The sequence below is a fragment of the Pseudorasbora parva genome, chromosome 2 (assembly GCF_024679245.1).
Source record: "Pseudorasbora parva isolate DD20220531a chromosome 2, ASM2467924v1, whole genome shotgun sequence".
Lineage (NCBI taxonomy): Eukaryota > Metazoa > Chordata > Actinopteri > Cypriniformes > Gobionidae > Pseudorasbora > Pseudorasbora parva.
In genome coordinates, this window is record NC_090173.1 from 30181593 (window position 1) to 30196712 (window position 15120).

Sequence of the window (15120 nt, forward strand, 5' to 3'; positions counted from 1 at the left end):
ACCAGTGCTTGTTTCTAATCTGCCTAGCCAATATTTTGTGCTTCATAGTGAAAAACCTAGTGAGCTGCCTACTGTGCCTAGACTACATGTTTGGCCATCATAGGTTCATTCCAGATTGAAACACAGCCAGAGATGTTCACTGTAGGAACAAACAGAAGAATGAAGCAGTATTACAGCTATTGTGCACACATCCCGATGCTGTTAAGTCATAATGTTTCCCTTGACATCTTGAAGCCAAAATTACTTTGTCATTTTGTAGCATTGGTTTGTAGTTTGATAGGCCCTTACTTAGCATTAAATGGTAATAAAGCTCAGCTGTTGTTTCATCATACCCGCTGACACACCACATAAAACCACACAGCGAGCCAACCACATCGTGTAACTATAGAAATTACAATAATGTGATTTAAGATGATTGTTTTATTCACCATGTTACATGTTTATAACCCTCTCACAGTTTTCATAATTACTAGCTTTTTAGGCTAGTTTTTAGCACGTGCAGTATTCTTTATTACCTTTGGTTTTGTCTCATCTCTTTGTTTTTGTTTTGAGCTCCCTGTGCAACAGTGGACACACCCCAAACTCATATTCGAATATTCGATGTGAGCCTTGCAAGCATGCAAGGGTAAATCATTTTTCCAAGAGCTGTACCTCCGACATGACCACTGGTATCATTTATGAGCTTTTTGTTAAATTACAAATTTGTGCTGCTCAATTTTGCTGCAGGGAAACAGGTACAGCATGACTATGACTACAGATAGACTCAAATTGCATGGGCAGAGATATTAAAATGTACATTACATTGCTTTTTGTTATTGTTATGTCTGTTCCAGACACTTCTTCCATCTGTACTAAACCTCATGATCATTTTTGTTGTTGTTGTTGTCTTGGAAACATTGCAAAAATAATTTTCTTAATCATTTTTTCCCAAGCCAAAATATATGAACATTTTTATAACATCATATGTAGATTTACTTAAGAAGCAAACTTGCATAAATAATGAGACTATATCTTGAATTCAATTAGTTTTTCGTACTCTATATAGCAATAAGGTTTAAAACATAAACCATGGGAAAATGCCTTTTTAAGGCAGTGTGGGAAGGTGTTTTAGAAGGCGTTTAATCATCCTCTATAAAAATCTATTTTGTCATGAATACAGGGCAGGTCTATTTAGCTATAAGAGAGATTTAGTGCAAAACTACATTTTATGTTTTTTTCTACTTTAGCTTAATCCATTTTGTGGTATTTTTCTTAGCTTTTGTATGATGATTGTTGTTTGCTTTGGATAAAAATCATCTGCTGAATGATTGTAAATGTGTAAATGTAATACGGTGTGCTTGCCTGTGGATGAGAGCATATGTGCGGGTTTCAGTCTTGATTTGTGTTTTTCAGGTGGGGAACCTTGGCCTCCTCTTCATGCTGCTGTTCTTCATTTATGCTGCACTGGGGGTGGAATTGTTTGGAGAGCTGGGTAAACATATTCCTCTTTAACTCCTTTCTATTAATATTTTCTTTCCGCTCCCTTTCTGACTATTGGTAACATTGCGACAAAGATTTTAGGTGAAAACAAACATTCATAAAATAGTATTTTAACAATGCAAACTCTACACGTCTATCCGTTCCCTTCAGTGTGCAACGAGGACTACCCATGTGAGGGCATGAGTCGTCACGCCACCTTTGAGAACTTCGGCATGGCGTTCCTCACCCTCTTTCAGGTCTCCACTGGTGATAACTGGAATGGCATAATGAAGGTACAGCAGAACAAAGAGCCATATTTCCATTAGCATCACTTTGATATAAAAAAGAGGTGGGGACTCTTAAAAAATCAAACACACATTTGAAACCTTTTTTATTTATTTATTTATTTAAATGTTTTTAAAAGAAGTATTTTGCTTACCAAGACTGCATGATCAAAAAGGATATTATTATAGTTTAAAATAGCTTTTTTCTTCTTTAATATATTTTAAAATGGAATTTATTCCTGCGATGGTAAAGGAAAAGCAGAAATCATTCTAATATGATGATTTGGTGCTTATGAAACATTTCTTTTATTATCAAAGTGGTTCTTAATATTGTTGTGGAAACCATAATTTGGAAACCATTTTTTCAGAATTCTTTAATGAATAGTAAGTTCAAAATACCAGTATTTATCTGAAATTATAAATGTTTACTATCATTTTTGATCAGTTTAACGTGTCATTGCCTAAATAAAAGTATATATTTCTTAAAAAAAAAAAAAAAATCTTACTGACCCCAAACTTTTAAACAGAAGTGTAAAATTATTAATTACTTGAAGATACATACAGAAAATATCGTAATATCAAGCTACATTTCAGTACATTTAAATATTGGAGCTGTTTTTGATTATTTATTTATTTATTGAATAAAATGAGTTGTTTTTAGTCTTATTAAACAATTATTTGAGTGATCAGTCATTCTTGCTGGCCGTTTCAAGTATTCAAATGAGCTGACATATTTAATGTAATATCTTTATCCCTACATCTGCCATTGTTGTTCATGGGTTTTGTAGATTAGTGGATAAATGCAGGGATCAGCAGTCCCAAACCTAATCTGATTTAGATTTGAATATAAGTTTTTCAAGACCATGATAAATAGACCCTAATTTCATTAGGCTTAAACTGTACCAGCAACAAAACGGAGTGTCTATTTACACCAATTGCAAATAGCCTGCCTTGTTGGCAAGTGCTATTGGCACTAGCTCAGCCTCCGCCTAACAATCCCTGGTTGGGCCAAACAAGATAAAAAAAAAGACATGCATGTTTCAATGTCTTTAGTGGTGTAGTCAGTAAAGTTTTAGACTCAAGGATCTAGGTTTTGACACGATCGACCTGGGTTCGAATCAGCTTTTTGCTGAACTCTTCTCCCTTTTCCCATCCCATATCACATTGGAAAGGCATTTACTTTCAATAAAAATTAAGAAAATGTTCTAAAAGAGGAAATAAAGTGCGTAACGAAATGTTTAATAATAATAAAAGTATTTATTGGGTATGTGTAGGTGTAGGGAATGCTTTTATTGTCCCATTAAGGCGGCACCAATTTAATAATTGTAATAAATAGAATCATTTAACACTTTATCCTGATAAAGCTACACTGTGTGATATTTTCCCCCATCTAGCGGTGTAAAGGTATATGACCATCCAGTGAATAATAGTTTCTGTTCCTCTCAATTCTGATTTTGTTTTAACTGCTACGGTGGCCGATTTAGTCCCAGATTAACATGGCAATCCCCCTCTTCACATTCGACACGGTGCCATCGAGTGTTAAAACGCGAAAGGCGAAGCTTGAATTTACGGGTATGTCCCTCTTTGGCTAATGTACTTTCAAGATGGAGGGGCAACATGGCGACCGGCATTCGAACCCTCACCCGTATGTATTTTCAATGGTATATTATAAACTTACGAGATTACTTTATTACTTGAAAGAAGTAAATATACATTAATGAGCACATATATTTTTGAAAAAACTAAGTGTTTTTAGCTAAGAAAATAAACAAAAAAAGTTACACAGTGTAGCTTTAATGTACAGCAATAATGAGATGCAAATAGTATGTATCTGTCAAAAAAATTATAAATAGCATCTAATTGCTAAATGCTAGCATCTATATATCTATTTACACATTGCAAAGAACTGATACTTTTACATGGTGTAAATAGAATATATAGATCACTATTTTCACGTATGATATTTCACGTAATTAGCAAGAAAATAGTATCTACATCTATTTTGCACTTAGTGTAAATATCGCTTAGAACATGTTCTTTTTTCTTAGTGTGAATAGAATCTAGTTGCTATTTCCACTTAAATACAGTTGTAAATAGCATTGGTGTAAATAGGATATATCGCAAATAGCCGCAGCCACAAATTAAATACATTTCTTTGTATTTTATTTTATGATTACATCATGGAAAACAAGTAGAATATACAAGAGAACATTGCTCTTGTCACTTTCTGGGACTGACTGAAGAGAACAAGCACTCAGCAAAATATTCAAAATAACAAATTCCAACCCTGAATCTGCATTCATTATAACACAGAAAACAAAATAAGAACTTGCTTCTGCTGTGTTAGGTACAACACTGTCATTTCATAAAATGATTGGAACCAAATCAGCTCTGCCCAAAGGTACCTTTGAAAGTGTGCTTAAAAGTACCCATTTAAGCTCAGAGTACTCGACAGAAGAAGCTGACAGATTGGATGCGGATGATTTGAACAGACACTTCAGAGGTACATTCTCAAGCAAGATGCTTATGGTTTCTTATGTGTCACTGCAATAAAAAGGCCAGCAACGGTTGTTATTTAAAGTCTTTTTGAGGTAGAGGCCTATAAACTGACAGCCTTACAATCTGTTCTCGCCACGTTTCCACACTTTTCTTGATCCCTCCTTTTGGTTTGTACATTATTTCACTATAGCCTCTTTTATCATTTTTTCTCTTTCATGCTCTCTATGTCTTCTAATACATTTGTCTTTGAGGAATGAGTTCTTATCTGCCTGTGTAAAGAGAATCTGCCGTCTTTCATCTGCTCTCCCTCCAACCTGCCGTTTATATGATAGGTATATGATGGAGGAACTACTAGCTCAGCATATTCAGCGCAGCAGTAAAGCACACCCGAATAAATAAGAACCCATTGGCGCGATATCGATGCGCAACACCCCGCACACACCGGAGTGTGTATTTGATGGAGGGTGACGCATACAATGAGTTTTATGGTTGATGGATGCTTGCAGTGGTTTCCTGGCAACTAAAGCACCATAATCAGAGCTGTAAATTACAACCTGAGTTCCTACATACCTGCAGAGAAGCCACCGCCTTCCTGAACCCAAACCACATGCATGAGTGGCCAAGCAAAATCACTGCAAGAGCCCTGTACCCATTTGCCTCTTAGTTACTGCTGCCTTGGAGGGGAAATAAATTCAAAAACAGTTTATGTTACATCTGAATGAAATTGGCAGTCTGGGTATTTGTTACTATTTTGTTCCTGTACCTCATTCGAATCAAACTGTACATGATAAGAGAAAGAGAAAGGGAAGTCAGTTGTCGTGTGGAGTGAAGTGCTGGTTATCAGCCATCTGTTGGAAGTCAAGGCCATATTTAAAGTTAATGCAAACATTTAGTGGTTATTGTTTGATTGCTGTAATATAATTTGTCATGTTAAGTGCACAACCCTATTTTAACAAAGTTATTGACATTTAAGATTGAACGTAAACTAACACAATAATCAGTATTTTTGTCTTGTTTTCAAATAAAAATATCTAAAATCCTTAAATGATAAATTGTTAAAACATTTTTAAACGCAATTTTGATAAGATAATATGTGTATTTGATGTGTTGTGTTGCTTTCAGACTTAGCCTGTATCATAATGTGCATACTATCCATCCTAAATAGAATGTGACATTAGTAATTCAATATTATTTAGGGTGGATATTATGCACATTGGGATCCAGGGCTAGCCTTCAAAGTTTTGTTTTTCTTATCCTTTTGGAACATAAACATTTTAAGTTTAAACCACTTGTTAGGTTCATGATTTTAAAAGAGAGAGTGAGAGCAATATTAAACCTTTTTTTTATTTACCATGACATTATAAGTACATTTTATAAATGATAATGATAAAAATATACTTAATAACAATGAATAATAAACTTCTTTTAGAAGTTTAACTTTTAGTTTTGGACTGTAATAAAATGCAGTCCATTTAGTTTTAATCAACTTTTAGTTCAACTTTAAATATAACTTTTTTAGTATTGTGTCAAATATTAAGTAGGACAAGGACGAGAGCCTTGAGAACGGCACGAATAATAATATCTTATGGAGGAACTACGGGAGCATAAAAGGAGGCAAGAACTTGCGAACATTCAAACTAGGGCTGTCAATCTATTACATTTTTTAATCATGATTAGTTGTACTCTTGTTGTGTGATTAACTGCAATTAATCGTACACTTATTGTTAAATTAAGCATGCACCATTTATCACACATTATGTGATCGCGGTGTTCCGTACCCGAGTACGCTTAAACAGGTAGTCTGGTGTTCATGCTAAGCAACCTGCTTTGATTACGCAAACAAACCCCAGTTCAGACCCTAATAATATAATATGAACACAGTCCAGCAGGGGGAGGGGGGGTGAACAAACTCTGGTTCAGTCCAGGCAATCGCACCAAGTGTGAAAGCACCCTAAGTTTGTTGTCATTAGCTATATCTAGCTATATCCAGGAAAGTAAACGATCAGAAAACTTTATTTTCTGCATCAAGGATAATTGGAGACTCCAAAAGGACACCAAATAACCAAATATAAGGAGTCCATATAATTAAGTACAGAGCCACAACAACAAGATTTAATTTTTCACGAGTTCAGCTGTGATACCGAACAGGCCACATGGAGACACTCCTAAATCAACCATTTTGACTTGACTGCATGAACCTATGATTACGAAACAAAACAACATCAATGTACTGTGTGAGATCCGAGACTGGTGTGACGTGCAGCTGCCGCTCATCATTCAATTACTCACCGGCCTTGCGTTGGGACCCACAAGACTGCGTAACCCCCCCATCCCACAAAAATATGCTGATTAAGAAAATGAACTTATTACATGACAGCTCTTTTACTCCAACAAAGAAGATTCTAAAGGAAGTGGGCTTGAGTATTGAAACTTTATGTAGTGAACCCGATTTTTGCATTCAAAAACTGTTGTACAAGTTTAAATATCTTTATGGTAACTCTCTCTTTACTCCTGTAGGACACTCTTCGAGAATGCCCGCAGGGCGAATACACCTGTAATCCCAGTCTACAATTCATCTCTCCGCTGTACTTTGTGAGCTTTGTGCTCACGGCCCAGTTTGTTCTCATCAATGTGGTTGTGGCAGTGCTGATGAAACACCTGGACGACTCGAACAAAGAAGCACAGGAGGAGGCAGAGATGGATGCAGAGATTGAGATGGAGCTGGCCCAGGGAGCACTCTGCTGCATCTTGGGAGGGGCATCTGGAACCGAGAGGACCGGTGGGGGGCATCAGGGGCCTGGTCCTAGCACTACTGTCCCACATCATTCCCAAAACACTCACCCAGGGACCCACGAGCCCAACAGTGCAAGGAAACTATACTCACCGGCCCAGGTAGGACACAGAGCGTGGACAGGGAATGGATGATGGATGGACTTATAAACAGATTATTGATGGAGGCATGTATTCATGAATATTAATATTTGGTTAAATGGATGGATGAATAGATAAATAGATTGGTCATGGAACAAGAGATTGATGAATTATTGATTTGGGTTAAAGGAAGAACCGATAGATCATCACTGTGATAGTAAATGGGTGATTTTTTTTTTTTTAAATGGATGCCTAATATATGGATTGGTTGTAAGAGGAGGAATGTATTGGTTAAGAAAAGGTTTGATTGAATGGATGGTCATAGTTATGGATACTGGAGGTTTGATTGATGATTGAATTGATAAAGAGATATGTTGAATGATTGTTAATGGAGGAATGAATTGGCGAATATATGAATTGGTTTAATGAATTCATGCATGAATGTATGTGGCAAATTTATCAGCTATTACTTCATTTATTCATCCAAGAATCCTGAAAAAAGTATCACAGGTTATAAACATTGATAATAAATCAGCATATAAGAAGGATTTCTTCAGGATCATGTGACACTGACGACTGGCGTAATAATGTTGACAATTACGTTTTAAATCACCATAATAAGTTTATATTTTGAAGTAAATTAAAAGAAAACCATTATTTTAAATTTTAATAATATTTTACAATATTACAGTTTTTTTCTGTATTTTTGATCAAATGAATGCTGCAAAATTTTGTTTACATACTATGCAATAACACATGCATGTGGGGGGGGGGATGGGGGTGGGGGGAGGGGGGATCACAGTAGATCAAGTGAAAAATACGTAGCAATTCATTTATTTTGTAACTAATTTTGTTCCTAATCAAATATGAATTTGATAATAAATCAGACAAAAAATACTCCCCCTCCATTGAACCGATTGGTAACGCCCAACAAATGAGTTGCACTTTCACCAAAGCAATGTGAGTGGTGTCTGAATGGGAGAGCACACGGGTAATGCCAAAAAACTGCACAGTGGACTATATTTAACTGCTGGTCAGAGAGGGATGCAAAAAATAAATAAAGCATGTACTGAGAATGAGGTATGAGAATATTGTGTAATTGCTACACACCACATGTATGTTAGCTAGATAATCCAATAATGTATTTAGCCATAAATATCAGTATAACAAGTTACCAAAGCAGCAGTCTGTTTTGCTAGTTAATTTTTCAATAGTGTCTGTAATTATCAATGACAAAAGTATTCACATCAGTGTTTGTTTTCTTCCTAAATTAATCAGACTTTTAAACTAACAGCGTGAATGAACGATTTAAAGGGTTACTTCAGCGATTAGCATATGGCTTTGTATCAGTAGAAACCCTGGAGTATATTCAAATGATTGTGCTTCCCATGAACTGAAACGCGCCAGACTGAATTCACTTTGTGAATGTATGCTGCGAGTGTAGTCGCGATTACCTCAGCTCTCATCACGAGAGCTCATCAGCTCATTTATCTGACTCCTGCAGTGCTCAGTGCTGTGACACTCGCGCGGTGACTCACTCATTATATTGAACAGACACGTTCAGTTTTTAATTGTAGTGTCTTCTCCAACTCAGTCACAGTAATCCAGTAGCGGTGGCTTTGGGAATGGCCTCAAAGGGCAGCGAAGCATTCTGGGGATTGTTGTCTTTCATCCCCATGAGACAAACATACATTTTCTGTCTTTTCTCCGTCTAGAAGACACCAAATTCAAAAATAATTTCACATTTCTATTACATTGATGACCCAGTTTAAATACAGATTCATCTTCCCAGCGCTGAAGTACCCCTTTAAGTGGCTCACTCATTAAAACAGTGAATCGCTGCCGCCTACTTGCGGTTTCAACACTTAATTTCTTTCTTTTAATAATCTCTACTATGTTAGAATTTTACGATTGATTATACACAAATTTCATAACGTTATGAGGTGTGTAATCTCTTAAAATGTTTTTAGAACAGATTCGAGGTAAATATAGCAGCAGGGTAGAAACGTCAGCAGAGGGAGAGGAGGAGCAGGTGATCAGGTAAAGATGCCTATCTATAGATAGATAGATAGATAGACAGACAGACAGACAGACAGACAGACAGACAGACAGACAGACAGACAGACAGACAGATAGATAGATAGATAGATAGATAGATAGATAGATAGATAGATAGATAGATAGATAGATAGATAGATAGATAGATAGATAGATAGATAGATAGATAGATAGATAGATAGATAGTAATAAAAAATTATCTAATAACATTATGCATAAACAAAAAAAAAAAAAAACAGGCATACCAACTTTTTTATTTTATTGTTTTTGTTGTTTTTGACCCATGCAGCCTTGTAAACGGCTCTTTAAAGCTACACTGTGTGATATTTTCCCCCATCTAGCGGTGTAAAGGTATATGACCATCCAGTGAATAATAGTTTCTGTTCCTCTCAATTCTGATTTTGTTTTAACTGCTACGGTGGCCGATTTAGTCCCAGATTAACATGGCAATCCCCCTCTTCACATTCGACACGGTGCCATCAAGTGTTAAAACGCGAAAGGAGAAGTGTGAATTTATGGGTATGTCCCTCTTTGGCTAATGTACTTTCAAGATGGAGGGGCAACATGGCGACCAGCATTCGAAACCCTCACCCGTATGTATTTTCAATGGCATATTATAAACTTATGAAAATACTTTATTACTTGAAAGAAGTAAATATACATTAATGAGCACATATATTTTTGAAAGAACTAAGTGTTTTTAGCTAAGAAAATAAACTAAAAAAGTTACACAGTGTAGCTTTAAGATTAGGTAGGAGCAGAAATTGTATACTTATCAAACACTTTACAGTCTTCACTGCATAAATTATAAATGAAATATAGATTAATCCTTATTAAAGTTACAAACGTTATTCAGTCAAGGTCAGTGAGTGATTTTCTCGTTGTCTTTGGTTCTTTGATTAAGATTAATCACAGACAGCATTAGGTTTATTAGGCTACTGTCAAGGCATGGCAAGTTTATTTATATAGCACATTACATACAACGGCAATTTAAGTGCTTTACATAGAAAATGTTTTAAAGTGATAGAATAATCACAACATATGCATAAGGAAAAAATACCACGTATAAGAAATAAAAATAACAATCATATTTATCTAAAGGCTAATACTATTCCTGACTAAATTTGGGTTCCTTTGTCTGAGCAGAAAAACAAGAGATTTTCAGTTTGTGAGACACTCTAGTAGCAGCCTGGCTTCCTAGTGACCTCCTGGCCTGTCACTTTAAGTTCTGACGCATCTGACACACATCCTATTTTATCTCAACTCTTTGTGTTCATTTAACACTTTTTAACTCATTTAAGATATGTGAATTTTAATTTGGCGATTCCCCCCATATGAATGTGTGTGTGTGTGTGTGTGTGTGTGTGTGTGTGTGTGTGTGTGTGTGTGTGTGTGTGTGTGTGTGTGTGTGTGTGAGAGAGAGAGAGAGAGAGAGAGAGAGAGAGAGAGAGAGAGAGAGAGAGAGAGAGAGAGAGAGAGAGAGAGAGAGAGAGAGAGAGAGAGAGAATATATGAATGATGCTTTAGATTGGACTCCCTGTAGCAGAATCTCTAGTGATTGCCGCATTTCTACTATCATGTGGTATATACAGTATAAGTAACCATGTATAGATAGATGATTTCTGGATGTTCAAAACAAGTTTGTGTATTATCTGTAGGGGTTTGTAATGATCATTTGTCTTCATGCATGAAAAAGTGTTAGTGCCCTTTGCTCATAAAGTATGATTTGGGTCTGCTAAAAAGGGCAAAAGAGGCATAATGAGGGGGAAGGAGAAGCCACAAAATGAAACGTTATCCTTATAGATCCTCGGGACTCGTCCTAGCTTATATCCTGTCGCCATGGCAACACATTGTGTCAGTCTGCAAAGGTCTCTTAGATATGTAACACACTAAACTACAATTAATCACCTTTTGTAATTAAGTTAAGGATCAAATGATTAACTGCTGAATCAAATCCATCAGTCCAAACCAGAACAGAAAAGTTACGCACATGTCCATGACTGAACTGCTAAAAACAGAATAGTGACAAATGTTGTGGTGCACTCATACACACACACACACACACACACACACACACACACACACACACACACACACACACACACACACACACACACACACACATGCCATGATGACTCACTGTCAGGCAGCTATTGTGGAGCTATAATTGTCTTTACCTGTCCATTTTTAGCTTCTGCAGCAGATTATGTAACTGCTGCGAGAAGAGGAAAAGAGGAGGAGGACAGAGAGAGAAAGGAATGGAATGCTAATTGAAGGGTTGAATTCTTTGCAATGTTAAGCACATGGATTCAGTAGTAAAGCTAGGTTTGTTTATGCGCCTAAATTGTAAACGTTTTTACATGCTCATGCATTCAGGTGTGCATGGGCAGTATAAATGGGAACATTTGAAGTTTACAAAAAAATAAAAAGTTCAGATATGAGTTTATGGCATACAATAGGGCTTACATTTTTTTTAAAGAAAGAAATTATCAACTAACCAGATTTAAACATTCATGTAACCATGAAAAACACTGAGCTGAGAAAATCAAAGGCTTGTAAACACGGGTAGTAATCAAGGGAAAACAGAACAGGGGTGGAGCAAATTACAAACCATGACAACAGATAATTGAAATAGAACTGAGGCAAAATGGAGATAAAACTAAACTAAGGCCTCTGAAAAAGTATGAGAGTTTATACTGAGAATGGAGGAAGGGCGGTGTTCTGGAGGAGGATGAGGGGCTGATAGAAGGCAGCACCACAACGTCCAGAGGTTTGGCGGGAGCCCGGTGGAGTCGTAAGGACAGTGGTCCCAGGTGGAGCTGAGGGAGGATCCAAGGTGGAACTGACTGGTCGACGAGCTGAGGTGGAGTGGGTGGCTGGAAGACCCAAGGCAGATCTACACAGCATTGTGGAGTCAACAGAGGATTGAAAGGAGCCAGCAGGGACTAAAGGTTGTCTGGCTTAGGTAGAGGAGGCAGAAGAGGGAGGCTGGGTGGGAACATCTGAGACACAGGATTCTTGGAGCTGGGAGGTCTTGGAGGCAGGGTGATAGTTCAGTGGTAAGAGTCTTCTCTGGCGCTTTGATGTGTGGACGGCTCTCGCTCTGGCAATGGCTAAGGTGAGAGGAGAACTGTATATTCGTGATTGGTTGATAGGTGGAGGGTGGAGCTTAAGGCCAAAATACATGTCAACATCAACATCAGTTTGGATATGTAAATATCCCACTAGAGTCTCTGGCTTGAGGAGGAGATGCTGGTTTGTCCATTGTTGTATATTGGTTGGTTCTTCTGTAACTTTCTGCACACAACGAAGGAGATTCACTCAAACTAACTTTATTTACAATTTAAAATTACTCAACTCAGGAATACATAAGAAACAACACTAACCAGACTTAAACATTAGTATAAATAATGGAGAACACTGAACTGAAAAACAAGTTATTAACAAATGGAGTAATCAAGGGAATACAGAACAGGTGTGGAGCAAATTACAAACCATGAAAATACGTAGATGAATGAACTAGAACTAAATGTAGACAATGAAAACCAAACTAAACAAGGAATGCATGTAACAATATCATGTATGTATATCATACTCGTATGGCATCTAGCTAGTAGAGTTTAGCTAAATAAATTACAGCAATGTTTAACAGTGTTGATAAACTTATCAACAATATATTTGGTTACAAGTTTGAAGGTTGAGCTTAATGATTGCAGTCAACATAATTGAGAATATGAAATGAAATTATTTATTACCACTATTTTACTCATTTATTTCTAGACCATTTTTAAGGAATGTAAACATTTTGTAAAACTTAGCCTGACAAGCCAGACCCACATCAAGATGTTTGGTCTGTGAACTCACCATTGACAGGGCTCAATCCGAGGGGCGGGATAAACGATTGTCTTTCAAACTCCCTCGGCACGCGATAGGATAGCGCTACACCAACCAGAGCAACGAAGGTGAAGCAGAGCTCGTTGATAAATTAACCTGTTAAGCTGACTTCCAAATTTTGAAAAAATCCCAAGAAATGTATACTCAGACTAAAACAAATACAGTTTGTGAATCCTTTGCACTAAAAGCATAATTATGGTCTCATTTGAAAGCAGACACCTAGCAGTTTACTGTAAAGTCAAAATGATAATATTTTTATAATCAAAAAAAGCTATAATAAGCTTCAAAGTTTTGTAGTTATTAGAAATTTATTTGTATGAAATATCTTTATGAAAATAAAATTGAAGTGGGCCTTGGAGAAATCTAGAAATGCACTACAGCTAAAGCCACAAGTCTGACCATGTTATATTTCAGATCTGAAGATGATCAGTCTAAAACTCTGAATTTTATTAAACGTTTTACAAGATCGTTTCATGTGATTTTATTTTGAGATATCTCTAAAATATCAACTGATGTTTATTGCCATGTCTTCTCAGCTTTCATTCAATCTATTGCCTCTATTGTTTAGAGGTGCAAACTGCCCCATTCAGTTTGTCTCCCCGGTACACATTCACACTTCTGCGGACTGGTTATGGCTCTTATTATTCTTTTGTCTGCATTATAATTACTAACGATTCTCTATTCAAACTGTTCTATTCAAACCTCATTTCTAAATCAAACCTCTTACTTTACCCTCACTGAGACTCTATCGAATGCATTTCGTCCAAATAAGCATTTAAGTAGTTTTACATTTAGAAAATGCTCATAAAAATAAAGTATTTACTCAGTGGCAGGTGCATCTCGGGCACGCTAGCATGTTAGCTTAGCACACAAGCAAAACAACAATTTATACGATTAAAATCATGTTTTATTCAAAACTTGCTTCATATCACTTTATAATTTATAAGTCGAGTGTTTTATATAACAATATGTGATCTCATGTAGCTTCGGGTCAAAAAATCTGACAGAAAATATACAATGCTAAAAGCTATGTGGAATAGCATTGCATTATAAATATCATCTATTATGAAACCACCCAACATGGCATAAAGAACACAGACAAACCATATATTGCCGCGATTGTGTGTTTATTGTCTTAAAACGTGTCTATCTGCATAAAATAGCTATCTCAGGATCACTAGAAAGCTGTTTTGGTCATGTCAGAAGGCGTTTCTCAATGTCAAGGAAGGATCCTCGGAAGCCAGAATTCTAAGGATGCCACGTCATCGACATCCGACGAAGGACTGTTCCAATGTCGAGGATCCTCGAATTTCAACCAAGGACTGAGTCCTTCGTTCGAAAAATATGTCATATACAGGAAAGGATGCATATGAGTAGCCTTCGCGCACTTCGCGTTCTCAAATCACCCACAATCCTATGCGCGCAGCTTCGCTATCTTCTGACGTTCCCGGAGTCGGAGCGTGAACGGGGCAAATATGCTTGTATCGGAGTTTGTAGATGGGAAGGAAGGAGGCGGGAACCGGCGAACGTTCAACAACTTTATTATAAATAATAAACAAAACGAAAGTAACACGGGGAAAACCCTCACGGGCGACTGCCCGCACACACATAATTAAACATAAACAAACCATAACATAAACTCCAGGCCTAGTCCTCTCTCGTCTTCCACGCTCCACATTTATACTCCAATCACTTTGCCGTGAGCCGAGACCGGTGTGGCGGCGATCAGCTGCCGCTCATTATCACTCCATCGGCCGGCTCTCACGGTCCCTCACCTCGCTGATTGCCACAATGCTTTTATTTACGTTACCAAACATTTGTTATAACCGTAGTAAATATACGTTAAGTTTAACGTTTAAATGCCAGTACAAATTACTACTGTATTGATATAAAAATATATACAAATAACGTTACACATAACGTTATTGATGGCCAACGGACATTTTCACTGACGTAATGATGCAATGACGTGCACTTGCTAGCCTGTTCCATTTACGTGTTCTCCGAATGCTAAAGAGGATCCTCGCCTAGCCTCTGAAGGAAGTGACTTGGAAGGA

General features: G+C 37.0%; 1 protein-coding gene across 4 annotated transcripts in view; it reads left to right on the forward strand.

The window, feature by feature from the left end:
- Positions 1 to 15120, forward strand: part of cacna1ia (calcium voltage-gated channel subunit alpha1 Ia) — a 285196-nt gene that overhangs the window by 242112 nt on the left and 27964 nt on the right. For all 4 annotated transcript variants that reach the window (XM_067415070.1, XM_067415065.1, XM_067415059.1 and 1 more), the window contains 3 exons: positions 1393 to 1471; positions 1630 to 1751; positions 6759 to 7133. In XM_067415070.1, coding sequence (XP_067271171.1) covers positions 1393 to 1471; positions 1630 to 1751; positions 6759 to 7133 — 576 coding nt within the window. The remainder of the gene's footprint in view (positions 1 to 1392; positions 1472 to 1629; positions 1752 to 6758; positions 7134 to 15120) is intronic.